Source organism: Bufo gargarizans, chromosome 7 (assembly GCF_014858855.1).
Source record: "Bufo gargarizans isolate SCDJY-AF-19 chromosome 7, ASM1485885v1, whole genome shotgun sequence".
In the NCBI taxonomy this organism is placed as follows: Eukaryota; Metazoa; Chordata; class Amphibia; order Anura; family Bufonidae; genus Bufo; species Bufo gargarizans.
Window position 1 is genome coordinate 70,958,634 of NC_058086.1, and position 26,445 is coordinate 70,985,078.

Genomic DNA, 26,445 nt, shown 5'->3' on the forward strand with positions numbered 1-26,445 from the left:
CGCCTTGGATAAGTCTCTATGAGCTTGCCACATCTTACCACTGGGATTTTTTTCCCATTCCTCCTTGCACAACTGCTCTAGCTGCTTCAAGTCTCACGACAGATTTTTTATTGGATTGAGATCTTGGCTTTGACTAGGCCATTCCAACACATTTACATGTTTCCCCTTATACCACTCAAGTGTTGCTTTAGCAGTGTGTTTGGGGTCATTGTCCTGCTGGAAGGTGAACCTCCGTCCTAGCCTCAAATCACGCACAGTGTGGTACAGGTTTTGCTCAAGAAAATCCCTGTATTTAGCACCGTCCATCTTTCCCTCAACTCTGACCAGTTTCCCAGTCCCGGCTGCTGAAAAACGTCCCCACAGCATGATGCTGCCACCACCATGTTTCACTGTGGGGATGGTGTTCTTTGGGTGATGTGATGTGCTTGGTTCTTATCTCGGTGAGATAAGAACCGGTAATTTTGTTTGTCAGCGGCAGCTAGTGCTCGCTGACACTGTTTTACTTAGTGTGGCTGTAAAGCCAATCCGGGACGGTTATTATTGGAAGCAGCCAAAGAGCAGGGTGGGTGGCTGTTCCCCATGTCCAGGCCAGGTTTTGGGCTGGGTTTAAAAACCCAGCCAGCAGCTCAGCTGGTTGTGGTATGATCCTCCAAGTGATAGTGGAGCTGTGTGTTTATGGGAGCTGAGGAGATCCGCCATACTGCAAGCCTGAGAGCTGCATGAGAGCCGCCTTTTGGGAGTCAGGCGCCTTAAAGACTGCTGTGGTCTGCCAGGTGATTTATCTTATTTTGGGAACTCTTGATGTGTGAACTAACACCAGTACCCTGTAAAGCATTGTTTTTCTTTCTGCCTTCTCTGTGTGAATAAACTAGACTGCACTTTTGTTTTTTCAACCGTGGTCTTGCCTCTGTATTGCGTCTGCTTACCCTGCCTACCAGAGCAAATGCCTACAATATGTAATGACAGATCATGTGACACTTAGATTACACATAGTTTGACTTCATTTCACTAATTATGTGACTTCTGAAGGTAATTGGTTGCACCAGAGCTTTTTATGGGCTTCCTAACAAAGGGGGTGAATACATACGCACAGGCCACCAGTTTTCTGTTTTCTATTTCTAAACAATAGTTTTATTTATATATTTTTCTGATTTCACTTCACCAACTTAGACTATTGTGTTCTGATCCATCACATAAAATTCAGATTAACAAAACATTGAATTTAAGGCTGTAATGTACCAAAATACGAAAAAAGTCAAGGGGGAGTGAACACTTTTGCAAGGCACTGTATATGGAGTCAGAGCAGGGACTCATAAGCCGGGACCTTGAGTCCAGTAACACTGGGGGATTCCCTGTATAGCGATCTTAAGTAGCACTGGGGAGTTTTCTGTACAGCGATCTTCAGCATAGACCTGAGTGAGCCCCCTAGCAGCAGTGGGGCCCGGGTTTGCCGGATGCTGACGCCGGCCCTGTACTAAAGGCTTTTCAACATAGCACTTGAAGCCCAAATAGCTGGAATGACAGAGCTGTGTAATGGCTATTTAGATCCCCAAATAATCTGTCCCTGCACTTCTAAATTGCCTTCCCATGAATGTCCCTAGCGCCGTCTGACGTCTCTCCCTGAACTAAGATGCTGTGAAATGATTTCTCCCTATCCTTTCCCTGGCGCCTTTACATATCTGTCCCTGCACTCTGAACGCTGTCCCTGTCTGACTGTAAGATGGCCGCCGTATTTATAGGGCTGTGACATCACAGGGCTGGCTGTCTGCTGATTGGCTGCATGCAGGCATGTCAATCTGGGTGATCCCGCCTTCCCAGAGTTTCTTGCCCCATGTCCTCAGTCCTCAAACGTGAAGCCGCCATTTTAGGAAAAATGCAATTCGTTACCATGAAGCGCGAGGAAATTCGCATTTGTTGCAAATCAAATTTTTCCTGAAATTCTAAACGAATTCCACTTTGTCAGCTTCGATTCGCTCATCTCTATAGAGAGTAATTCCCTGATATCCATCTAAGAGTCATTTTTTCCATGCTCTAGGGAAAGCCTTAGGACCTTATAAAAAAAAGGGACAGGTTTGTGACGGAGGTACCGTTATTAGGGAGATTACTCTGTATTGAGGCTTAAGTGCACTGATTAACCTACCATAGAGTGTAATAGGGCTAGGATTTGTCCCCACCCCAGTTATCTGTCTCACCTTTGGAACTGTATTTGCCTAAGGGTTTTCTGTAGCCATTAAGACTGCTCCTTACTATTACACTACCAGACATGATGTACCAGTACCCGCAAATGGGCATTTTAAAATTATGACAGTAAAAGTTATGTTTTATATTGTTTCGCCTCCTTTACTTTATATGTATAATTTGGTGCTGAGTTCCGTGAGATGCCGGTTCACGTTTAGTAAAGTTTTATTTCTTAGAAGAAACTATGAAAGACAAAATTAGCCCATCCACACAGGGTGATATACCTTTTTCCCTATATCAATGTGTGTACAGAGAGAGTTGTCAATCATCCTACCCTAAAACTATATGTCACAGAGCTCACTAGAACTAGAAATCCCCTGACTAGAGATGAGAAAAATGATTTTACCAATTCAGAGTTTGGTTCGAATTTCCTCCAAAATTTTGGATTCTTATAAACCTGAATTTCTTTTGATTTGCTTTGGGATGAATCACAAAGAGAGAGAAACACAACAGAAAGAGAGAGAGAGGCAGAACGTAGACTATACTATACTGAGGCAGACCTATTTTATGTATTGTACTCACTTAGGCCTCATGCACACAAACACATTTTTTTGTCCGTGTCCTTTCCCCCAAAAAAATTTGCAGCCTGTGTGCGGAACCAGTCATTTCAATGGGGCTGCAAAAAAAAATTGAAATGACTCAGTGTCTGTTCCGCAAAAAATAGAACATGTTCTATTCTTGTGTGTTTTTCGCACAAGGACAGGCATTGTTAATATGGATCAGCAAAAAAATGGCCATCACATGGATGTCATCCATTTTTTTTTGGTGGATCCTTTTTTTGTGGACCGCAAAATACATACGTTCGTGTGCATGAGCCCTTATGTAGAGCTGACATATTCCACAGCACTTCACAGACATCACTGTCTTTGAAGATGCTCACAGTCTAATTCTAAATCTTGATTCCCAAATTTTGTGCAGGCGTCCTCACTTGCGCTTCCAGCGCATACGCACTACATTCCCTTCTTTAGGCTATTTGCCACAGAGTATAGCGTAGCACCTGCACAGAACATATTCCTGATGCAATAGCCCACAGAAGGGAATGTAGTGCGCAGGCGCTCGAAGCCCACCTGAGATTTGGGACTGAAGCGCTGTTATGTCAGTGGAGAGGGCAGGAAAGCTTAGAAGGTTAGGGGAGGAGAAGACATTGTGTAAAACAGGCAGGCACTTTGGATCCAGTTTGGATATTGATAAAAGTTCTTTTTCTGGACATTCATGGCACAGCCAGGTGACTTACAGGTGCGATCAGAATGGTTTTTTCATGTACTCCTGGCCACTGCAGGTAGTTTTATTCGTGGAAATTGAGTGGCGGACTCGCTTTAAGTAGGACAATACATCTGCATGATTCCTCTTTGAGCAGTAAAAAGCAGCATATATTCAGGTAGCAGTCTTAATAGGCTTTACTTTCTACGGTCGCAGGGCTCCAGTTTGTGCGATATCTGACAGAATGAGTTCTTTTCATGTATGAATTAAGGAGAATGATCTTCTTAGTCCCTCGGCTGTATCCTGCTCCTTTATCTACATTGCTCCTTTCAGTAACTGAAGGCATCCTATGTGCACTTGTCTGTGCAAGTGGGTCATTCATCCCTCCTCTTTCTGGTGCCTGCTGACAGTTTTATCTGAGCGGTTTGTCCTGCTTCTTAATGAAATGCTTCAAGTCGAGTCACTGTTAACACTTTGACTTACGAGCACTTTACTTTTGCCACTAAGCATGGCAGCGCAGAACCGCAGGCTGAGGTACGGAAGGCGGGACGGCTACACGGCAGAGGATACAGGTTGCTGCTACTTGCATCCTCTGCCGTGTAGACATCCCGCCCTCCGTACCTCAGCCTACGATCTATTGATAAAGGTCTCATATGACCGAAACGTCTTGAAACATCGCAGTTCTCCATACTACTCACGGCGCGACACAAGTTTCTAAAAAACTGAGCAATAAACGCCCGACTGGGGCAGTATTTAGTAATCTTACCAGCAGAATTATTTTCTTGCTAATTGTTGCAAAATTATTTTCTTGCTAATTGTTGCAAATGTTGCTAGCACCTACTTCACATTTTGGATTGTATGATTCCCAATAAATTCACCTGGCATATCTAAACTCGCAAGAGTGTGCCTGGTTTTCTCTACAAGTATACAAGGGCTCTGCCGAATACCACAGCACCTCGCTTAAGTACCAGGAGTGCAAGTTCCTCCTCCTTACGCTAACAAGTCAGATAGGCAGAGTAACTAGCAGTGATAGTTAGGGCACATGTACATTGTCAGAGACTGGGACACTTACAAGAAGCAGACTGGAAGTATCTGTATGTTACACACAAACGTCTTCAGCATTCAGTAGAATGCTGAAGACTGAAGACTATATTAAAAATAAGCATAAACAACAGTTAATTGTAATGTACAAATTCTGGAATATTGTTAAGTAAACAATTTTTTGTACATAGAAAGCACATAAAAAAGTTTGAATATTTTCAGCTATGCTGCAAGATATGATTAGAGATTGGACATAAACAATGAGCTACTTTCCTGTTTGTGGTATGATTGGTTGCTTTTTAAATTTAGAATAACATTTTGTTTTTCATTCCGGATCACATTAATTTTATCTGTCTTAAATTTCAGACGCAACATGCACCAAATGACAGATGGCTTGGAGAAGTCAGGTCAAATTAGATGGCCTCTCGCAATCACCTTGGCTATTGCATGGGTGCTGGTTTACTTTTGCATCTGGAAGGGTGTTGGCTGGACAGGAAAGGTAATATAACCATCTGTGTTGCCTGACTGACCCTCAAGTTGATTATTTTAATGAATTTTTTTCTTTTATTTGAACATTTTTTTATCAAATGTAACTAACGTTATTTTGTTTTTATAAACTAAGTCTATGCTAGATGAAGTTACAAAACACCAAAGCTGAAAATAAATAGGCCAAATATGTTAGCATATTGATTATGTATTTGGCTGCTTAAGACTGAATTTTTTCCTAATTTTATTATTATTTTTGTCCATTTTTATGTAAATTGTTTTAGCCTATACTAGTTCATGAATTATGGAAATATTTTCTAAATGACAAAATTTACTAAATATAAGACCATGAAACATTTAAATATATTGACTGTTCTAGGTACAAACTAAACCCTTTTTATCACAAAAACAAAAGAAACAAAATAGGTTCAAAATTATGTTCTGAAGTAGCCATAAACCATAGCAATACATTGCCAAATAACTCTCGGTATATAAAAATCTTTCTGATTTTAAGGCCGCATGCACACGACCGTGGTGTGTTTTGCGTTCCGCAAATTGCAGAACGGCACGGACAATATAAATGCCTATTCTTGTCCGCAAAGCGCGGACAAGAATAGGACATGTTATACTTTTTTAGCGGGGCCACGGAACGGAGCAATGGATGCGGACAGCACACGAAGTGCTGTCTGCATCTTTTGCGGCCCCATTGAAGTGAAAGGGTCCGCATCCGAGATGCCAAAACAGCGGCTTGAATGCGGACAAAAACAACGGCCGTTTGCATGAGGCCTAACACAGCACTAAAATGTTTTAAAAAATGTTGTTCAAATGGTTAGAACAAAATATTAACAGATGTGGTTGGGAAATCTAAAGTAACGTTTTTTTTCACCCCTGTGGGCCTTTTTTGCAGACACCCCAGCATGGCTGGACCCAAGGTCGGAATCATACTTATCTGATCCTCGATGATGGGACACATCTCCTTCTTGGGCACTGCAGCTCTCGGGTCACCCCACGTCAACATCCGGGTTGACATGGATCATGTGACTGCTGCAGCCAATGATTTGCAGCAGCAGTGATGAGTCACCAATGCATAACGTGACCCAGTGACATGCATCCAGTTTGACGTGGGTCAAGTGGCTACTGCAGCAAATCACTGGCCAGAGACGTGACATGTCACCCATGAATCACATGACTCAGCCAAGAAAAGTTCATTGGAATATGTAGAGCACTTATAGGTTAGGTTCTTTAGTCTGTATAGTGGCGGTGCCAGCGGTGATGGGAACCCATCCGTGGTCCCCAAGACATCCAAGAAGCAGAAATGAACTGCAGCACTCCCAGTTCTTCAAGAAGTAGAGTTTATTCACCAAAATGTGCTGCACATCTACTTCTTGAAGACCTGAGAGTGCTGCGGTTCACTTCTGCTTCTCACATGACCCAGTGACATTACTCATTGGTGACATGTCACAGCTGTGGCCAGTTATTGGCCGGATGTTGACGTGAAGAGACCCAAGACCTGAGGCGTCCAAGGGAGAGCACTGGGGCCAGAATTGCATTAGGAATCAAGTATGAATGATTCCCACTGTGGGTTCGGCCATGCTGGGGGAGTCTGCAGAAAAGGTCCCAGAGGTAAAGAAAAACCTTTAAGCATGTTTGGAATAGATACATGTCCATCCTAAGATTAATAAGAAATAATATAAAGGCAGACTAGATAAACCATGAGGTCTTTTTCTGATGTCAATCTTCTATGTTTATGTTTCTATATTTGTTCATTTTTAGGTAGTCTACTTCTCAGCCACTTACCCCTACATCATGTTGGTCATCTTATTTTTCCGTGGTGTCACCCTTCCTGGAGCAATAGAAGGAATCTTATTTTATATCACTCCAGATTTCAGTAAACTCTCGAATTCGGAGGTAAAAAGAAACAATTTTTAATATCTTAAATTAAATTGGTATGATCATAACAAATATTCTCATCTCGGACACAGGTGTGGCTGGATGCTGCTACCCAAATCTTTTTTTCATATGGCTTGGGACTTGGGTCCTTAATCGCCCTTGGAAGTTATAATCCATTCCACAACAATGTTTACAGGCAAGTAAAATGTTTAGCTTTTTTCTTTTAATATTGTCTTGTTTATTAGATGACATACTCTGTGATATAAAAAAGACTAATGTATACATGTCACAGAGCTCCTTCATGTAAGCAGCTTTCATATACAGATATAGCAAGTACCAAGTTTCAGAGTGTTTCATGCTAGGGATGAGCATATCGACTTCGAATGAAACATCCGAAGTCGATTCGCATAAAACTTTGTTCTAATACTGTACGGAGCAGGAGCTGCATACAGTATTAGAATGTATTGGCTCAGATAAGCTGAGCTCCTGCTCCGTACAGTATTAGAACAAAGTTTTATGCGAATCGACTTCGGATGACCTATCCTCAGTATAAGGGCTTATGCACTCGGTCGTTGCCCGGCCATTCTGTGCATTGGGGGCTGCAATTTGCAGTCCCCAATGCATGGGGAACATCCATGTGGCTGCCGCAGATGGATCCAGACCTATTCAATTTGAATGGGTCCATGATCTGTCCGCACCACAAAAAAACTAAACATGTTCGATTTTTGTGTGGTGCTGAGGCACAGAGAGAAACTACACGGAAGCACTCTGCAATACGGGCCCGGCCGGCACACGTTTGTGTGAATTAGCCCTCAGTCATCAGTATTCAATCGGTGGGAGTTTGATGCCCTGCACACCCACCAATCAGCCTCTTCACAGTTTTGGCTAGTTTCACACTAGCGCTTGATATATCCATCAGGCTGTTCCAGCAGGGAACAGCCTGCCGACCTCTCTGTACTGCACAGCAGTATTTGTCCGGCTAAGAATCAGCAAATTTGCGAGTTGCGGACAAATCTCCGTAAACTCTAGTGTGAAACAAGCCTTACCAAGCACAATGCCATTCATTGGACAGTGGCTGTGCAGCTCAGCACCATTCACTTGAATGAGACATCACTGGCCAAGAAGATGCCACGGGGCTCTGGTCTTCAAACAGCTGATTGGCGAGGGTGCAGGGAGCCATACCCCCACTGATCAGATACTGATGACCTATCGTTACAATAGGTTAGCAGTAAAACACACTCAGGCAACCCCTTTAAAATCTGCCAAGCTGGCATCTGATGAAAACTACTGTAAATAGCATCACATTGCCATCCTGTTATCTGTTCCTTCTTCCTTTTTCTTGGATCCGGACGCATTTTAGTCACACAAAATGGATAACCCTTGGTAATGATTAAGCACAATTCATTACAATGTATGGTATGTGTTGCACTATATTTTGTAACACTAAAATGTTATATTTCGTCCCATAGTGAATTGTGATTTATCTTTTCTAGAGACTCAATCATTGTCTGTTGCATCAATTCTGGCACAAGCATGTTTGCGGGTTTTGTCATCTTCTCCATTGTTGGATTCATGGCACACGAGACTAAAAGACCAATAGCACAAGTTGCAGCTTCAGGTATATACGCTATTGTGTGTAACTGTGTCATTCTATTTTTGCTACATGATTACTGGGGTGATCATCTTGCCTGAGCTGTGAACAGCAGTTCTTGAGGTTATGGACTGCAGCCACATGTGCATAAGATACCTCCATCGGAAAATATGGGAGAAAGTTGTGGGCATGCTTTGTGACTTATCACTGTGCAGGGATGATAAGGAGTTAACAGGAGCTGATCGTATCTAATTACCTACTGTCAATGGCGGATCTTATAATACTTTCCTCCAGCTTTATTGTAGACATGTTACCTAAAGGGGATCAGGACATCTCCAGTAAGTGCAGCGACCAGGAACGGGTTCGCTGACTTCACTTTCGGCGCAGTGGCCGGGTCAGGTGGATAATATATCTAGTATTTGTTCGTGACGCCAATTGCAGCGTGCACAGGGTATTATCCCAGGGCTCTTCCAAGGTGTTTTAACGCACGTCCCAGATTAGGAATACCAGAGTGGTGTAATAGCCTATAATGTCTCTGTAGGGTAGTGATAATTGCATCACAGTGTTTCCTACCTGGGTACGGCCAGACTCCTGGCTCCTGGCTCACTTGCAATAAATTTGAGTGTAGTGATAGTAGGAGTGATAGAGGAATTGTGCAGAAGAAATTATGTCCAGACCTTTAGATGAAGTTCAAACGTTTCTTTACTTGAAATAACTTGCATCCAAGCAGTATACAGCTTTGATCTCTTGGTCCCAGCAGGTCTTGGCAATCATTGGCAGGAATGAGTACTTCTGCTTTAAATGTGGAGCTTGCAGGATAAAACGTCTGCTTGGTAGCTCTGTAACTATGGCATGATTAGCTTCTGCACTTATCTAGTACCTTCTGCTTTGTGGGGACAGACTACCTGAGGAGGAATTGGCTTCTCCTAGGCACTGGACTTATCTCCCAGATGAATTCTCAGGGGATGCTTTCTTCCTGGAACTCTGGAGGTTGTCTGTAGTTTCTGCATTCCTCATCCAGCTGAGCTGAAGGTGCTTAGACTGGGTATATGGCCAGGTCTCAGCCGAGAGTAGGTCCTTGCTGTCTTCCCTATGCAGGGGAGCTCCACACATGCACACCCTACTCGTAGCAGGGGGTGGGCTACAATCTGACTAACTTCTTTCTCCACCCATGCTGCAGGATGTGGAACCAGCCCACCTCTCCACAGAGGGGGAGCTAAGCTGGAATAATCCATTCCAGCTCAGATTCACTAAACACTAAACTATACTTGCACCTGCCAATGGCTTGCTGCCACCTGCTGGTATACCAGGCAAATTACTTGAACAATTTCATTTAACATAAATTTATATGCACATTTGTGGAAGACATAATGTAAATTACATCAGATGACAGTATAAAGGCTCTCGGGAGATAGTAGTGGGGTAGAGGCGTGTATTAACACAACTCTGGGGTGTTACATAAGCACTATTAAAAGGGTAGGCTACTGTTGATCGATGTGTATGTAAGATGACTATATGACTATAGCATTTGTTGATATTCTGTGTCAGTTGCTATATTTCATAAATCATGTTCCCTTGTTGAGGGAATCTTCTGTGCTATCCAAGTAGAGATCCTAGTCCTGTCTATAAGATGGCTGTTGATGGAGGGTCATGCGACCAGACATATCATTCAGCCTCGACCATTCACACATACTGCACCTGCATTAAATCCCAACTATACAGACACACATAGCAAGGGCAGTGAATCTGGTTGAAGAACACTAAATGTTTTGCCTGGTCACATGACCACCCATCAGCAACCATCCTGGACAGGGCTTCCATGTTGACAGCACAAAAGACTTGACAACAAAAAGGCATAACTTATGAACTACAGAAAATAGCACAGTATATCAACCAAGGCTATATTAGTAAGTACTGTAATAATTAGATATTATTCACAGTTCAGACATATATAGACTTTAAATGTCAGATAGTTACTAGTGTAACTTAATTATAATGTAATCACAGAGTACCTTCACCAGTGTAAAACGTAACCTTTACTTATGATCATTAAAAATCACCCAATTTGTACCCTTAAAAAGCAATTAACAATGAGGCTGGGCAGGACAAGGAAAGGAAAACTGACTTACCCTCACACTTACACCTATAAAACTATAGGCCCTGCCTAGCAAAACAGAATGGTTGCCCCGATATGGGCGATCCCGTGTCAGGAACCTCTAATAGGCCCTATATGTACCTGACAATGGATAGATACCGCCATCCAAGAAGAGACCTAGGATGACTACAGTCCAATAGTATACACTGGTGAAGGTCCTCTGTGATTACGTCATTAGATATTAGCAAAGTTTTAAAAAATTTATTTAGTTGCTTCGCCGAACTTTGACAAGAAAATTGACCCGTTACAAATCGGATGACATTTAACTTTCTGTGGAGCCTGTTTTATCGGCAACATTTAAAAAAATAAAAAATAAAAATTATTTAGAGGGATTGTCCAGTTTTCCAAATTGATGATCTATCTTCAGACTAATTAGCTGTTTGAAGAGAGGCATTGCTTGTATGAGCACTGCAATCACCTCACTGTTTTCCTGCTTGCCATCAACATTGCAGAGGCGAGCAGTGTAATTACAGCTCCTCCATCCTAATAGCATGAATGGGAAGGAGCATTTGTACTTAGTTACACTCCATCCCATTCAAGTGAATGGGACAGAGGAGGTGTAATTATACTGCTCGCTGCTGCAATGAAGTGAAGAGGAGCCTACACTTACATGAGCCGGTGGTCTCTTCAAACAGTTGATCGGTGGGGGGTCTTAACCAGCTGAGATAATATTGATGACCTATCCTGAGGATAAGTTATCAATATTGAAAACTGGACATGTCTTTTAATAACATGGGACTTCTGGTTTAGAGAAAAAGGAGTAAACATATGCTATCATTTTCTTACAGGACCAGGATTGGCATTTTTAGCTTATCCAGAAGCAGTCACTCAACTGCCTATTTCTCCGCTATGGGCTATCCTCTTCTTTTCCATGTTGCTGATGCTTGGAATTGACAGTCAGGTACGTCTTCTTAATAATATTTTTATTTTTTTTAAAGAAGAACAGAAGAATAGACAAGATTTAAAAACTGAAGCATTGCAATAATAATATTACAATTTTTTGTTCACGTACTATCATTCTAACCAAAGAAAATTGAAGCATGCACTATTTTGGTCCAATTTTCGCCCATTCTGTGAAAAAGAAATTGACTGCACATGGAGATCATCCATGTATGGTGCATTTTTCAGTGATAACTGCTAGGAGACTCTGTTTGATTTCTTCAATTTTTTAATAGATATAAAAAATGTATGATATACAGTACTGATGCCACTTGCTCAAAAAATTTACAAACTGAACACAGAAAATCCTGATTTAAAATGGAAGGAAAATCGTCAGTTTTTAATAAATGGAACATGGGCGAGTTTTACATTGCTTGTCTGAATTATCCCTTATACAGGGAGTGCAGAATTATTAGGCAAGTTGTATTTTTGAGGATTAATTTTATTATTGAACAACAACCATGTTCTCAATGAACCCAAAAAACTCATTAATATCAAAGCTGAATATTTTTGGAAGTAGTTTTTAGTTTGTTTTTAGTTTTAGCTATTTTAGGGGGATATCTGTGTGTGCAGGTGACTATTACTGTGCATAATTATTAGGCAACTTAACAAAAAACAAATATATACCCATTTCAATTATTTATTTTTACCAGTGAAACCAATATAACATCTCAACATTCACAAATATACATTTCTGACATTCAAAAACAAAACAAAAACAAATCAGTGACCAATATAGCCACCTTTCTTTGCAAGGACACTCAAAAGCCTGCCATCCATGGATTCTGTCAGTGTTTTGATCTGTTCACCATCAACATTGCGTGCAGCAGCAACCACAGCCTCCCAGACACTGTTCAGAGAGGTGTACTGTTTTCCCTCCTTGTAAATCTCACATTTGATGATGGACCACAGGTTCTCAATGGGGTTCAGATCAGGTGAACAAGGAGGCCATGTCATTAGATTTTCTTCTTTTATACCCTTTCTTGCCAGCCACGCTGTGGAGTACTTGGACGCGTGTGATGGAGCATTGCCCTGCATGAAAATCATGTTTTTCTTGAAGGATGCAGACTTCTTCCTGTACCACTGCTTGAAGAAGGTGTCTTCCAGAAACTGGCAGTAGGACTGGGAGTTGAGCTTGACTCCATCCTCAACCTGAAAAGGCCCCACAAGCTCATCTTTGATGATACCAGCCCAAACCAGTACTCCACCTCCACCTTGCTGGCGTCTGAGTCGGACTGGAGCTCTCTGCCCTTTACCAATCCAGCCACGGGCCCATCCATCTGGCCCATCAAGACTCACTCTCATTTCATCAGTCCATAAAACCTTAGAAAAATCAGTCTTGAGGTATTTCTTGGCCCAGTCTTGACGTTTCAGCTTGTGTGTCTTGTTCAGTGGTGGTCGTCTTTCAGCCTTTCTTACCTTGGCCATGTCTCTGAGTATTGCACACCTTGTGCTTTTGGGCACTCCAGTGATGTTGCAGCTCTGAAATATGGCCAAACTGGTGGCAAGTGGCATCTTGGCAGCTGCACGCTTGACTTTTCTCCGTTCATGGGCAGTTATTTTGCGCCTTGGTTTTTCCACACGCTTCTTGCGACCCTGTTGACTATTTTGAATGAAACGCTTGATTGTTCGATGATCACGCTTCAGAAGCTTTGCAATTTTAAGAGTGCTGCATCCCTCTGCAAGATATCTCACTATTTTTGACTTTTCTGAGCCTGTCAAGTCCTTCTTTTGACCCATTTTGCCAAAGGAAAGGAAGTTGCCTAATAATTATGCACACCTAATATAGGGTGTTGATGTCATCAGACCACACCCCTTCTCATTACAGAGATGCACATCACCTAATATGCTTAATTGGTAGTAGGCTTTCGAGCCTATACAGCTTGGAGTAAGACAACATGCATAAAGAGGATGATGTGGTCAAAATACTCATTTGCCTAATAATTCTGCACTCCCTGTAGTTATATTCATGGGTGCACCAATATAGTATGTAATCTTGTAACCTCTACTGGGCATACTGTACTAAGTGGGCTTGTGAATAAGTGGAGTTTAAAGAACTGGAGTTTAAGACAAGGATCAAGAAACTAAGGTTTGATAGATTTTCCTTGTGTGTTGTTGGCTTGATTTATGGTCTAAATCTTACCTCACATTTACTGTTTGCCTTCTTTACTGTTCATCCCCATCTAAACATGTGCTCCATGGACAATGCTACCAAGTGTGTGTCCTGTGCAATGTATGCAAGCCTTGAAGTGCCATTAAAGGGTGAATACATTTGCACTAGATAAAATCATGTTGCATATTTGGAAGCCCAGATCTAGTATTTAAATAAGCAGCTTGAAATAGTTAGGGGCATTGCAGACCTGGAGAGATGCTTAGACCTCACTGTGCAGGCACTGACTTGGGTCAGTGAAATCGAGGGCGGAGGAGGAGGGCAAGATCAGGACTATTAGGTCAGCAGTTGGATTAATGTAGGAAGAAAGGGTAGAGGGAAAAGTGTCAGGGAGGCTAGTCCTGAGCTGGAACATCCTAGTAAATATGCCTGTTTGGAATGAAAGCCCGGGGCCAGCAACACTACAGCAGGCCGTTTCTCCTAGCAACCAGGAGGATGACTGCTGCAGGAAGGATGTGAAAAGTAGTGCAGCAAAGGTTAGACAGATGCTAGTAGTAGGGGACTCTATTATTAAGAGGACATACAGGGTCATCTGTCGCTGAGACTGTGAATGCCGAACAGTGTGTTGTCTTCTGGGTGCTTGGGTTCGGCATATTGCGGATCGGATTGACAGATTGCTGGGTGGGGCTGGAGAAGACCCTGCTGTCATGGTACACATTGGCACCAATGACTAAGTCAGAGGGAGATGGAAGGTCCTTAAAAATTATTTAAGGGAACTAGGAGAGAAGCTCAAGTCTAGGACCTCCAAGGTAGTGTTTTCAGAAATAATACCAGTGCCATGAGCATCACCAGAGAGACAACGAGATCTTAGGGAGTTTAATATGTGGCTCAGACGCCGATGCAGGAAGGAAGGGTTTGGGTTTATGGAGAACTGGGCCGACTTCTTGGACAGTTAAAGGCTCTACAGTAGGGACTGCACCTTAATGGGGAGGGTGCAACTGCCCTGGGGGGAAAAATGGTTAGATGGCTGGAGGAGCTTTTAAACTAGGATCTAGTAGAAGGGTAGGGGGATCATACTAATAAGGAGGTAGATAGTGTAGATAGAGAGTGGGATATAGGAGGGGACAGTGGAGATTTTGTGGATGCTGGGGTTAGTGAGGAAAGTAGGGAGAAGACTGGGCATAACTATACACTTAGGAAAAATAGAACTGCTGGTAACAAGAACCTATTACATACAAACATCAACCAAGGTAACCAAAAAATCCTGGATACTCACTTTACAGGTAATAGTAATTTAAAATGTATTTTCACAAATGCCAGAAGTCTAGCTAGCAAAATGGGGGAGCTGGAGGCTATGGTACTAGAAGAACACATAGATGTAGTTGGTATGGCTGAGATATGGTTGGACTCTTTGCATGACTGGGCTGTTAATATTGAGGGTTTTACACTATTTAGCAAAGACAGGGTCAATAGAAAATGTGGTGGTGTGTGCCTGTATGTGAGGAGTGATCTGAAGACAAGTGTGAAAGAGGCAATTGTGGGTGAGGATGTGGAGACCATATGGGTGGAATTTCAAAGGGATATAAACACTGAAAAAATAATACTTGGTGTAATCTATAGACCCCCTAACATCATAGAGTAAGTAGAAACACAACTGTATAACCAAACAGAGCGGGTGGCACAGGCTGGTACAGTGGTCATAATGGGACATTTTAACTGCCCAGGCATTGACTCAGGCATTGACTCAGGTCATGGTTCTGCCTCAACCACAAAGGGGAGAAGATTTGCTGCAGGACCACTTTATGGGCCAGTTTGTAGAAGCTCCCACTAGGGGCAATGCTCTGTTGGATCTGGTAATTTCTAATGATGCAGAGCTTGTTGGAAATGTTACTGTTCGATAAAACACTAGGCAACAGTGACCACAATATAATTATATTCCCCCTAAACCAGGCATGTCCAAACTACGGCCCTCCAGCTGTTCCAAAACTACAACTCCCAGCATGCCTGGATAGCGCTGGGAGTTGTAGTTTTGCAACAGCTGGAGGGCCGCAGTTTGGACATGCCTGCCCTAAACTATAAGAAGCAAACTCTGTCAAGCAGAGCAAAGACACAGAATTTTAAAAAGGCTAATTTCCCTGGGTCGAGGGCAGCATTTCAGGGCATAGACTGGGAGCAGCTACTGTCACATAATAATACTAAGGATAAATGGGTGAGCTTTAAATCCACATTGAGTAATTGCACTAAAAATGTATTCCTTTAAGTAACAAGTATAAATGGCTAAAATTAAACCCTCCATGGCTTATAGCTACTGTAAAAAGGCAAATAAAAGACCAAACAAATGGCATTTAAAAATGCAAATCTGAAGAGTCAGATGTAGCATTTGAAGTTTAGAAGGGCTTAATAAAATCTGTAAAAAGGAGATAAAATTTGCAAAAATACAAAACAAACAGCAGGTGGCAAAAAAGAGCAAAAACAAATTCCCAAAAATTATTTAAATATATAAAATGCTAAAAGACCAAGGTCTGAGCAGGTAGGCACCCTAAATAATGGTAAAGGGGGGTTAGTCACTAAAGATAAGGAAAAGGCAAAGTTACTAAAAAATGTTGAGCTCTGTATATACAAAAGAAGAGAAAGGAACTGATAACTGTGGTGCTGGGGCTGATATTCAGTAACATACTCAATTGGCTAACTGTAGAGATGGTCCAAGATAAGTTAAATAAGGTAAATATGAACAAGACTCCAGGTCCAGATGGATTACACCCAAGAGTGCTTAAAGAGCTCAGTTCAGTCATTGCTGTGCCCCTGTTATAATTTTAAAAGATTCTCTAGGTACAGTGCCAAGTGATTGGCGCAAGGGAAAGGTGGTGCCCATATTCAAAAAAGGATCTAGGTCCTCCACAGGTAAGACCAGTTAGTTTAACTTCTGTTGTGGGAAAAAAAATTGAAGGACTCTTAAGGGACTACATACAGGAGTCAAACTAACCTGTTATATTATTAGTGATAACCAACATGGGTTTACAAAGGACAAAAGTTGTCAGACTAACCTGATTTGTTTTATGAGGAGGTGAGTGGTAACCTGGACAGAGGGGCGGCTGTGGATGTAGTGCATCTGGATTTTGAAAATCTTTTGATACTGTCCCTCATAGACATTTAATAGGTAAAGTAAGGTCTATAGGCTTGGAAACTATAGTCTTTAATTGGATTGAAAACTGTCTGAAGGACCGTATCCAGAGAGCTGTGGTCAATGATTCCTATTCAGAATGGTCCCGGTTTATAAGTGATGTACCCCAGGGTTCAGTGCTGGGCCCTTTATTATTTAATTTATTTATTATTGATATCGAGGACAGGATTAATAGCACCATTTCTACTTTTGCAGATGACACTAAGCTATGTAGTACTGTACAGTCTATGGAAGATGTTCATAAACTACAAGCTGGCTTGAACACTCTGAGTGATTGGGCATCAACTTGGCAAATGAGGTTAAATGTGGATAAATGTAAAGTTATGCATCTTGGTAGTAATAATCTCTGTGCTTCATATGTCCTAGGGGATGTAACACTGGGGAATCACTTATAGAGAAGAATTTGGGTGTCCTTGTACCGTAAATCATAGATTTAACCCCTTCCCGACCTATGACGTGTATACTCGTCATGGAGCACTGCTACTTAGTGCTCCATGACGAGTATAAACGTCATGGCATTAAACTGTCACCATGTCTGCAGACATGGTGACAGCGCTGAGTGCTGGCTGTTACACACAGCCAGGCACCCAGGGTCAATGCCGAGGGGGGTCCTGTGACCCCCCCGTATCGGCGAGCGCTTTTTTAGCGCTTTATATCGTTTCTGATCCCTGCGGTCCCTGACCGCGGGGATCAGAAACTTTAAAATTGCCAAAATAACGTTTTTTTTACCCCCCCCTGCACCCCTGAATGGTAATATGTGGGCGGGTGGTGCAGGGGGAGGGTTGCGGGCAGTGCGGGGCGGTACGATTATTGAAGGGGAGGCGGGCGGGGGATCGCGATCCCGCCTGCCGCACCGCCCGCCTCCCCTTCAATAATCGTTGGTTTCTAGTGGGTATACCAGGGTGCCAGCACATTGCTGGCACCCTGGTATAAACGGCTGACATCGTTGATGCAATGTCAGCCGTTTAAACCTTTCCATACAGCGGTCCGTACGGACCGCTGTATGGAAAAGGTTAACAGCGCAGGGAGCTCCCTCCCTCTCCGATCGGGGGGCTGCTGTGCCTTTGCAGCCCCCCGATGGGAGAGGGAGAGAGCCCCCAGACAGCCCCCCGCCAGCCCCGTCCTCACCCTTCCCCGTCTGCGCAGTTGTGACAGACGGGGAAGGTTCCCATGGCAACAGGATGCCTTCTCAGGCATCCTGCTGTCCATGGTGCTGAACAGATCTATGCTGAAAGCATAGATCTGTTCAGGCAAACTGTAAGTAAAATACAGTACTGTACAATATATATTGTACTGTACTGTATTATACAGACATCAGACCCACTGGATCTTCAAGAACCAAGTGGGTCTGGGTCAAAAAAAAGTTTAAAAAAAAAGTGAAAAAAGTAAAAGATAAAAAAAAAACATTTATCACTGAATAAAAATAAAAAATAGAAAATACACTACACATATTAGGTATCGTCGCGTTCGTAACGACCTGATCTATAAAACAATCATGTTACTTTCCCCGCACGGTGAACGCCATAAAAATAAAAAAATAAAAACTATGAGGAAATAGAAATTTTGCCCACCTTACTTCCCAAAAAAAGATAATAAAAGTGATCAAAAAAGTCGCATGTACGCCAAAATAGTGCCAATCAAACCGTCACCTCATCCCGCAAAAAATGAGCCCCTACATGAGACAATCACCTAAAAACTGAAAAAACTATGGCTCTCAGACTATGGAGACACTAAAACATGATTTTTTTTGTTACAAAAATTATATTATTGTGTAAAACCTAGATAAATTAAAAAAAGGCAGACATATTAGATATTGCCACGTCCGTAAGAACCTGCTCTATAACAATAGCACATGATCGTACCTGTCAGATGAACGTTGCAAATAATAAAAAATAAAAACAGTGCTAAAACAGCTATTTTTGGGGAAATTTTCCATTTTAATCAATTTTTTCCCGTAACAAAGCAAGGGTTAACAGCCAAATAAAACTCAATATTTATTGGCCTGATTCTTTAGTTTATATAAATGCCCCATATTTGGTCGTAAACTGCTGTATGGCCACACGGCAGGGCACAGAAGGAAAGGAATGCCATATGGTTTTTGGAAGGCAGTTTTTGCTGGGCTGGTATTTTTGACACCATGTCCCATTTGAAGCCCCCTCTGATGCACCCCTAGAGTAGAAACTCCAAAAAGTTACCCCATTTTGGAAACTACACCCCTCAAGGTATTCAAAACTGATTTTACAAACTTGGTTAACTCTTTAAGTGTTCCACAAGAGTTAGTGGCAAATGGAGATGAAATTTCAGAATTTCTATTTTTTGTTACTTTGCCTCACAAAAAGTGTAATATAGAGCAACCAAAAATCATATATACCCTAAAATAGTACCAACAAAACTGCCACCTTATCCCATAGTTTCCAAAATGGGGTCACTCTTTTGGAGTTTCTAACCTAGGGGTGCATCAGGGGGGCTTCAAATGGGACATGGTGCCTAAAGAAAACTGTCCAGCAAAATCTGCCTTCCAAAAACCGTATGGCATCCCTTTCCTTCTGCGCCCTGCCGTGTGCCCGTACAGCAGTTTGCGACCACATATGGGGTGTTTCTGTAAACTACAGAATCAGGGCCATAAATAATTAGTTTTGTTTGGCTGTTAAACTTTGCTTTGTAACTGGAAAAAAAAATAGTAAAATTCTGAAATTTCATCTCTATTTGCCAATAACTCTTGTGGAACACCTAAAGGGTTAACAACGTTTGTGAAATCAGTTTTGAATACCTTGAGGGGTGTAGTTTCTTAGATGGGGTCACTTTTATAGAGTTTCTACTCTTGGGGTGCATCAGGGGGCTTCAAATGGGACATGGTGTAAAAAAAAATGTCCAGCAAAATCTGGCTTCCAAAAACCATACGGCGCACATTTCACTATATGCCCCGCTGTGTGGCAGTACAGTAGTTTACGGCCACATATGGGGTGTTTCTGTAAACAGCAGAGTCAGGGCAATAAAGATACAGTCTTGTTTGGCTGTTAACCCTTGCTTTGTTAGTGGAAAAAATGGGTTAAATTTGAAGATTAGGCAAAAAAATGAAATTCTCAAATTTCATCCCCATTTGCCAATAACTCTTGTGCAACACCTAAAGGGTTAACAAAGTTTGTAAAATCAGTTTTGAATACCTTGAGGGGTGTAGTTTATAGAATGGGGTCATTTTTGGGTGGTTTCAATTTATGTAAGCCTCACAAAGTGACTTCAGACCTGAACTGGTCTTTAAAAAATGGGTTTTGGAAATTTTCCGAAAAATGCTTCTAAACTTCTAAGCCTTGTAACGTCCCCAAAAAATAAAATGTAATTCCCAAAATGATCCAAACATGAAGTAGACATATGGGGAATGTAAAGTCATCACAATTTTTGGGGGTATTACTATGTATTACAGGAGTAGAAAAACTGAAACTTTGAAATTTGCCAATTATTTCAAATTTTGGGTAAATTAGGTATTTTTTGTGCAAAAAAAAATAATTTTTTTGACTTAATTTTACCAGTGTCATGAAGTACAATATGGGACGAAAAAACAATCTCAGAACGGCCTGGATAAGTAAAGGTGTTTTAAAGTTATTCACACATAAACTGACACTGGTCAGATTTGCAAAAAATAGCCTGGTCCTTAAGGTGAAAAATGGCTTGGTCCTGAAAGGGTTAATAACAGCATACAATGTCAGTCAGCTGCTTCTAAGGCCACGAGGATATTGTTATGCATTAAATGAGGCATGGACTCGCGGGCAGGGATGTCTTATCTGAAATATGCAGTTCAGTTCTGGGCACCAGTCCATAGAAAGGATGCACTGCAGCTAGAAAAAGTACAGAGGAGAGCGACTAAACTGATAAGGAGCATGGAGGGTCTTAGTTATGAAGAAAGATTAAAAGAACTGAATTTATTTAGTCTTGAGAAGAGATTTCTATGGGGGGACATGATTAACCTATACAAATATATAAATGGGTCATACAAAAAACTGTTCCATGTAAAATGCCTTTAAAAGACAAGGGGGCACTGTTTTCGACTGGAGAAGAAAAAGTTCAGTCTCCAGGAACCTCAAAACTTCTTTACTGTAAGAACTGTGAATCTGTGGAATACAGTAAACCTCATCAGGATGTGGTCACAGAAGGAACAGTGGACAGTTTTAAAAAGGATTTAGATTAATTCTTAAAAGTAAAAAACAATAATGCTTATGAAAACCTACAAATCTGAGTCTCATTTCGTTCTGGGATTCGCGTCCTGATCTATCCTTTGGTTGAACTTGATGGTCTTTTTTTAAACCGCATTAACTATGCAACCACTATGTACATTGTTATTTTTCTCATGCTTTCCCAGTTTGAGATTTGGAATCCAATTCCATGAGGACTGTCTTATCTAATGGGGAGCTTTGCAAGATCACTAACCATGCCCTTTCTAAGTGCAGCAAAAGTTAGTGATAGCCAGCCAGAGTTCCCTTATACTGCATTTTGATTGCCCAATTGTTTGTCAGATTATAAGGGAACAATATTCCTAAAAACGTTTGTTCCTGATAATCTGCCTGTGTAAAGGAGCCACAGATCACCAGATAACCAAGCAAAATGCTCTCTTATTGAGGGAAATGATCTGTGGTGTGGACACCTCAATCATTGTCTCTGGACAGCAGATCATGCTGTTTAAACAGCACTCTGCTGCTGAAAAACAATGAAACTGTATGAGCATGAGTGATGGGAGTAGCCATCGCTCATCCTCATAGAGTAGAGGGGATCACTGCATGTGAATGCAGCTCTTGATCTCCAATAACAAGCAGGCAATTATTGAGAAGGAACGCTTCCTTTTCGACAGTTCTCTGTTCATTAGTGCTGTGTAAATTCACCTTTGAATCTTTTTCCATCTGCATCCACCTTTGTTTCTGTTCAGAACCTTATTTAAGACTGCACTCTTTTTCCAATTAACATAATGGATACATCATCAGAACCCAATGGAACTCATTATGGATAAATGGGGACAGTTAAATGCTGCTGGTACAGGATCTGTCATGCAACAAATCTGGCCACTCATTATGGTTTAATTTTCAAAATAGAAACCATGACGTAATTGTGAAATGAGCTTAAGTTTGCATACAAATGTGGTATGAAATGGTAATCCATCTAAGAAATAACTATCCCAGTGCAAAAAGTAAGAACATAAAGTGGCACATTTAGTAATTAGTCTTAATTAAGTTCCTGTGATGGCGGTGGTTCCGCCAAAGTTATGAAGACATGCAGGCCTCTTCATAACTTCGGCCAATCCTCCGCCAGTTCTAAATGTAATACAGCTTCTGAGTAGGGATGAGCGAGCACCTGGAAGTTTGGGTTCGCCGGGTTTGGCCAACATAGTTTGGGTTCGGGAGCCGAACTTGACCCCGAACCTGAACCCCATTGAAGTCAATTGGGACCCAAACTTTGGGGCACTAAAATGCCTGTAAAATAGTCATAGTAAGGGCTAGAGGACTGCAAAGGGAAACAAAATGGGGGTAAGAGCAGGACAATTGCCCTGCAAACAAATAAGAACATACAATAGAAAAAAATAATAATAATAATCTTGAACTAGGAGGCAGAGGTCAAAGTGGAATAGGAGGTTGAGGAGTAGGTGGACATGTAGGTAGAAACAGTGGTTGAGGAGGAGGAGTTAGCCAACACTATTTTGTGGTTTTTATTTTATTTTTATTTTTTTTGTATTTTAATTTTTTTATAAATTTGGGAAGACCCCAAAACATTGGGAAATAGAAAAGAAAATGCAAAGAGAAAGTGCACTGGAGTATAACAATGGTTGGATTAGGCCGGTATACATGTCTATTTTGCACAAGGTACGGACAAGTCCTGTGGAATCCATGCCTGGTTCATTTTAATGAACGTGAGCTTGTCCACATTGGCTGTGGACAGGCAGCTGTGCTTGTCTGTGATCACCCCTCCTGAAGTGCTAAACACACGTTTGGACAATACACTGGCCGCAGGGCAGGTCAACACCTCCAAAACATAAAGGGAAAGCTCAGGCCATGTGCCAAATTTGGCGACCCAAAAGTTGAATGGGGCAGACCCATCAGTTAGTACGTGTAGGCATGTGCACACGTACTGTTCCACCATGTTGCTAAAATGCTGCCTCCTGCTAAGACATTCCGTGGTGGTGGTGGCGCTGGTGGTGCTGGTTGTTGTGGCGCGCTGACAAAGCTTTTCCACATTTCAGCCATGATGACCCTCCATTCTGAGGTGCTGGTGGTGCCCCAGCTGCGTTAAACACTTCTTCCTCCTCCTCTTCTTTCGCCTTGTGCTTCCACTGTGCCCCTGCTGGCAGGTGGGAATGCCATAATCAGCGCGTCTACCAGTGCACGCTTGTACTTGCGCATCTTCCGATCACACTCCAGTGACGGAATTAAGGACAGCACGTTGTCCTTGTAGCAGGGATCCAGAATGGTGGCCACCCAGTAATCAGCACTAATTAGAATGTGGGCAACTCGGCAGTCGTTGCGCAGGCACTGCAGCATGTAGTCACACACATGTGCCAGGCGACCCAGAGGCAATGACAAGCTGTCCTCTGTGGGAAGTGTACCGTCTGTGTCCTCTGTATCCCCCCAGCCACGCTCCAGGGATGCCCGTGACCTGCTTTCGGTGCCACCCTATTGTGAACACAGTTCCTCCTCCTCCTCATCCTCCTCCTCCTCCTCATCCTCCAGAACTGTGTCCTGGCTGGACAGTTGTGTACCTGGCCTCTGTTGGTGCAGGAACCCACCCTCCGAGCCATGACTGGCCTGATAACTGTGGAAATGATCCCTCTTCCTCCTCCTCTTCCTCTTGTGCCACATGCTCTTCCATCATCGCAAAAAGCATTTTTCAAGGAGACATAGAAGTGGGATAGTAACGCTGAGGATGGCGTCATCGGCACTGGCCATGTTAGTGGAGTACTCGAAACAGCGCAACACGGCACACACTTCCCGCATGGAGGTCTACTCGTGAAGTGGTGCTGTTCCGCACAGTCTCTCCAGCTATCGCCTGCTGCTGCTCGCACAGTCTCTCCAGCATGTGCAAGGTGGAGTTCCACCTTGTGGGTACGTTGCAAATAAGGCAGTGAGTGGGAAGACCGAAGTTACGCTGCAGCGCAGACAGGCGAGCAACAGCAGGGTGAGAACACCAAAAGCGTGCACAGATGGCCCGCACTTTCTGCAGCAGCTCTGACATATCGGGGTAATTTTTAAGGAACCTCTGCACCACCAAATTCAGCACATGCGCCATGCAAGGGATGTGCATCAAACCAGCTAGGCCCAGAACTTTCGGCCATTATCGCACACCACCAGGCCGGACTTGAGGCTCAGTGACACCAACCACTCATCGGTCTGTTGTTCCATGCCCGTCCATAGCTCCTGAACGGTGTGGGTTTTTTCCCCCAAACAGATGAGTTTCCTGGTGTCGTTTCTACCTGGCTGTGCTGAAGTTGGTGGTAAAGGTGTTACGCTGACCGGATGAGGAGATGGTAGAGGAGGAAGCGGAGTAGTAAAAGGAGGCAACAGGAGGCAAAGAGAAACATCCTGCAATCCTCGGTGGCGGAAGGACATGCGCGAAATTGCTATCCGCCTCAGGCCCGGATGCCTGTGCAATTAGAGAGATATAACGTCCCTGGCCATGCTTACTGGTCCACTTATCGGTGATGATGTGGACCTTGCCACCGATGGCATTGCGCAGTGCACACCTAATTTTGTCCTCCACTTGGTTGTGCAGAGCAGGGATGGCTCACCTGGAAAAGTAGTGGCGGCTGGGAACCACGTACTGTGGGACAGCCACCGCCATAACGTTTTTAAAAGTCTCTGTCTCCACCAGACGAAATGAAAGCATTTCAAAGACCAGGAATTTTGAAATGCTGGCATCCAGGGCCTGGGATCGTGGGTGGGTAGTGGGGTACTTCGTCTTTCTCTCCAATGTTTGGGAAATGGACAGCTGAACGCTTCCATGGGACAGTGTGGAGATGCTTGGTGACAGTGACAGAGGTGGTGGTGTTGCTGCCACATCCTCTGTTTTTCGGGGTGGCAGGTGCCATTGTCACTCCAGAGGGGAGGAAGAGGCCGAGACTGCAGCAGAAGAGGGAGCAGGAGGAGCCTAAGATATTTTGTGGATTTTGAGGTGTTTACTCCACTGTAGCTCGTGCTTTGCATTTAGATGCCTGGTAATGCAGGTGGTGCTCAGGTTTAGAACATTTATGCCTCACTTCAGGCTCTGATTGCACAGCGTGCAAACCACTCGCATCTTGTTGTCAGCACATTGAAGAACTGCTACGCCAGGGAACTCCTTGGAGCTGGCTTTGGTTTATAGAGGCTGGGTCACATGATGCACCTGCCAATCACAGCCATGCCATTACTAGTCATGGCTGTGATGGCTTCTAAGCAAAGTTTGGGTTCGGGTCCTGGTACCCAAAATCATAAAGTTTGGTACGGACCCGAACTTTACAGTTCGGGTTCGCTCAACACTACTTCTGAGCTGTCTTACATTTAGACCTTTTTCTACACCTGAAACAGGCTTAGAAAATGGTAAATGAGACAGGCCTGCCAACCCGTCCTCTTCCCCGCTCATGCCACCCCCACAGTCTTAGACCTGGCGTGAGCGAGGAGAAGTCACAGATTGTGATGCAACTAACCATTGTGCTGCAATCTGTGCCTGGGATACGCCTAAGATAGGAGTATTTCAGTGTCATAAATAACCCCCAAAGTATCTATTCTTGTCACACCCTATACTGTATACAGTACATATTCAAAGTACTCTGTAGCGCTCTGGAGCCTGTCAAATTCTACTGGTATGGCTCTGGTACACTTGGGGAACACTTTGGCAACACTCTTACATTCCATGCTGCCATTTCTCTGCAGTCCCTATGTAATCTAAGGTTTCCCAAAGTAACTCAATATTGGGGATATCACTTCAAAAAGAACGCCCAAGGTTACAAAGTTCCCCATTATTTCTAGCTTTGAGCTGGCCTTCAACATATTTTGCTCATCACTGAGCTTGTCAGCAAGACCGATAGCATGTAGCATTCAGATTAGTGGTGTGAACAACAATGGCTCTCTGCAGCTGTGCCAACACTAGTTATTTATACTCTAAATCTCCTCCTTCACTCATAGGGAATCCTATTTTTCAGCCAATCAGTTGTAGGGATGGACACCCTACATCACAGCTTCCTACTTAAGCAGCCAATCAGGCCTTAGAAGTTTAAAGTGGGTTGGGCTTGTTGGGTTGTGTGTCGTGTTCCCCTGGCAACTGCTTCCCTGCTGGTGGTTTCTCCGTATCCCAGTATACGCCATCCTATCAGGTCATCTATGTTTATAGAGGGGACATTCCCAGCACCATATGCACCACTGATTAATTGCACTATGATCTATCACTTTGGGTGATTACAGTGAAATACTCTCTATCTTATGAAGCCCAGTCACAACAGGAATTCACAGCATCACATTATTACACTGTTGCTCCTGTTAAAGTAGGGGAACCCAAAAAATTTAATGGATGGGGGGCACATGTAAGAGATATAGTACCTTAAAAACTGGTTCACAGTTGGTCCTCCAGACTTGTGGGAATATATCCGCTGGGGGCTTTCTTCTACC

General features: G+C 42.9%; 1 protein-coding gene across 1 annotated transcript in view; it reads left to right on the forward strand.

Moving 5' to 3' along the window:
- The window catches only part of SLC6A1 (solute carrier family 6 member 1), a 117,851-nt gene that overhangs the window by 72,948 nt on the left and 18,458 nt on the right, over window positions 1-26,445 (forward strand). The window contains exons 5-9 of the mRNA XM_044300887.1: window positions 4,846-4,978; window positions 6,739-6,873; window positions 6,948-7,051; window positions 8,349-8,473; window positions 11,390-11,502. Coding sequence (XP_044156822.1) covers window positions 4,846-4,978; window positions 6,739-6,873; window positions 6,948-7,051; window positions 8,349-8,473; window positions 11,390-11,502 — 610 coding nt within the window. The remainder of the gene's footprint in view (window positions 1-4,845; window positions 4,979-6,738; window positions 6,874-6,947; window positions 7,052-8,348; window positions 8,474-11,389; window positions 11,503-26,445) is intronic.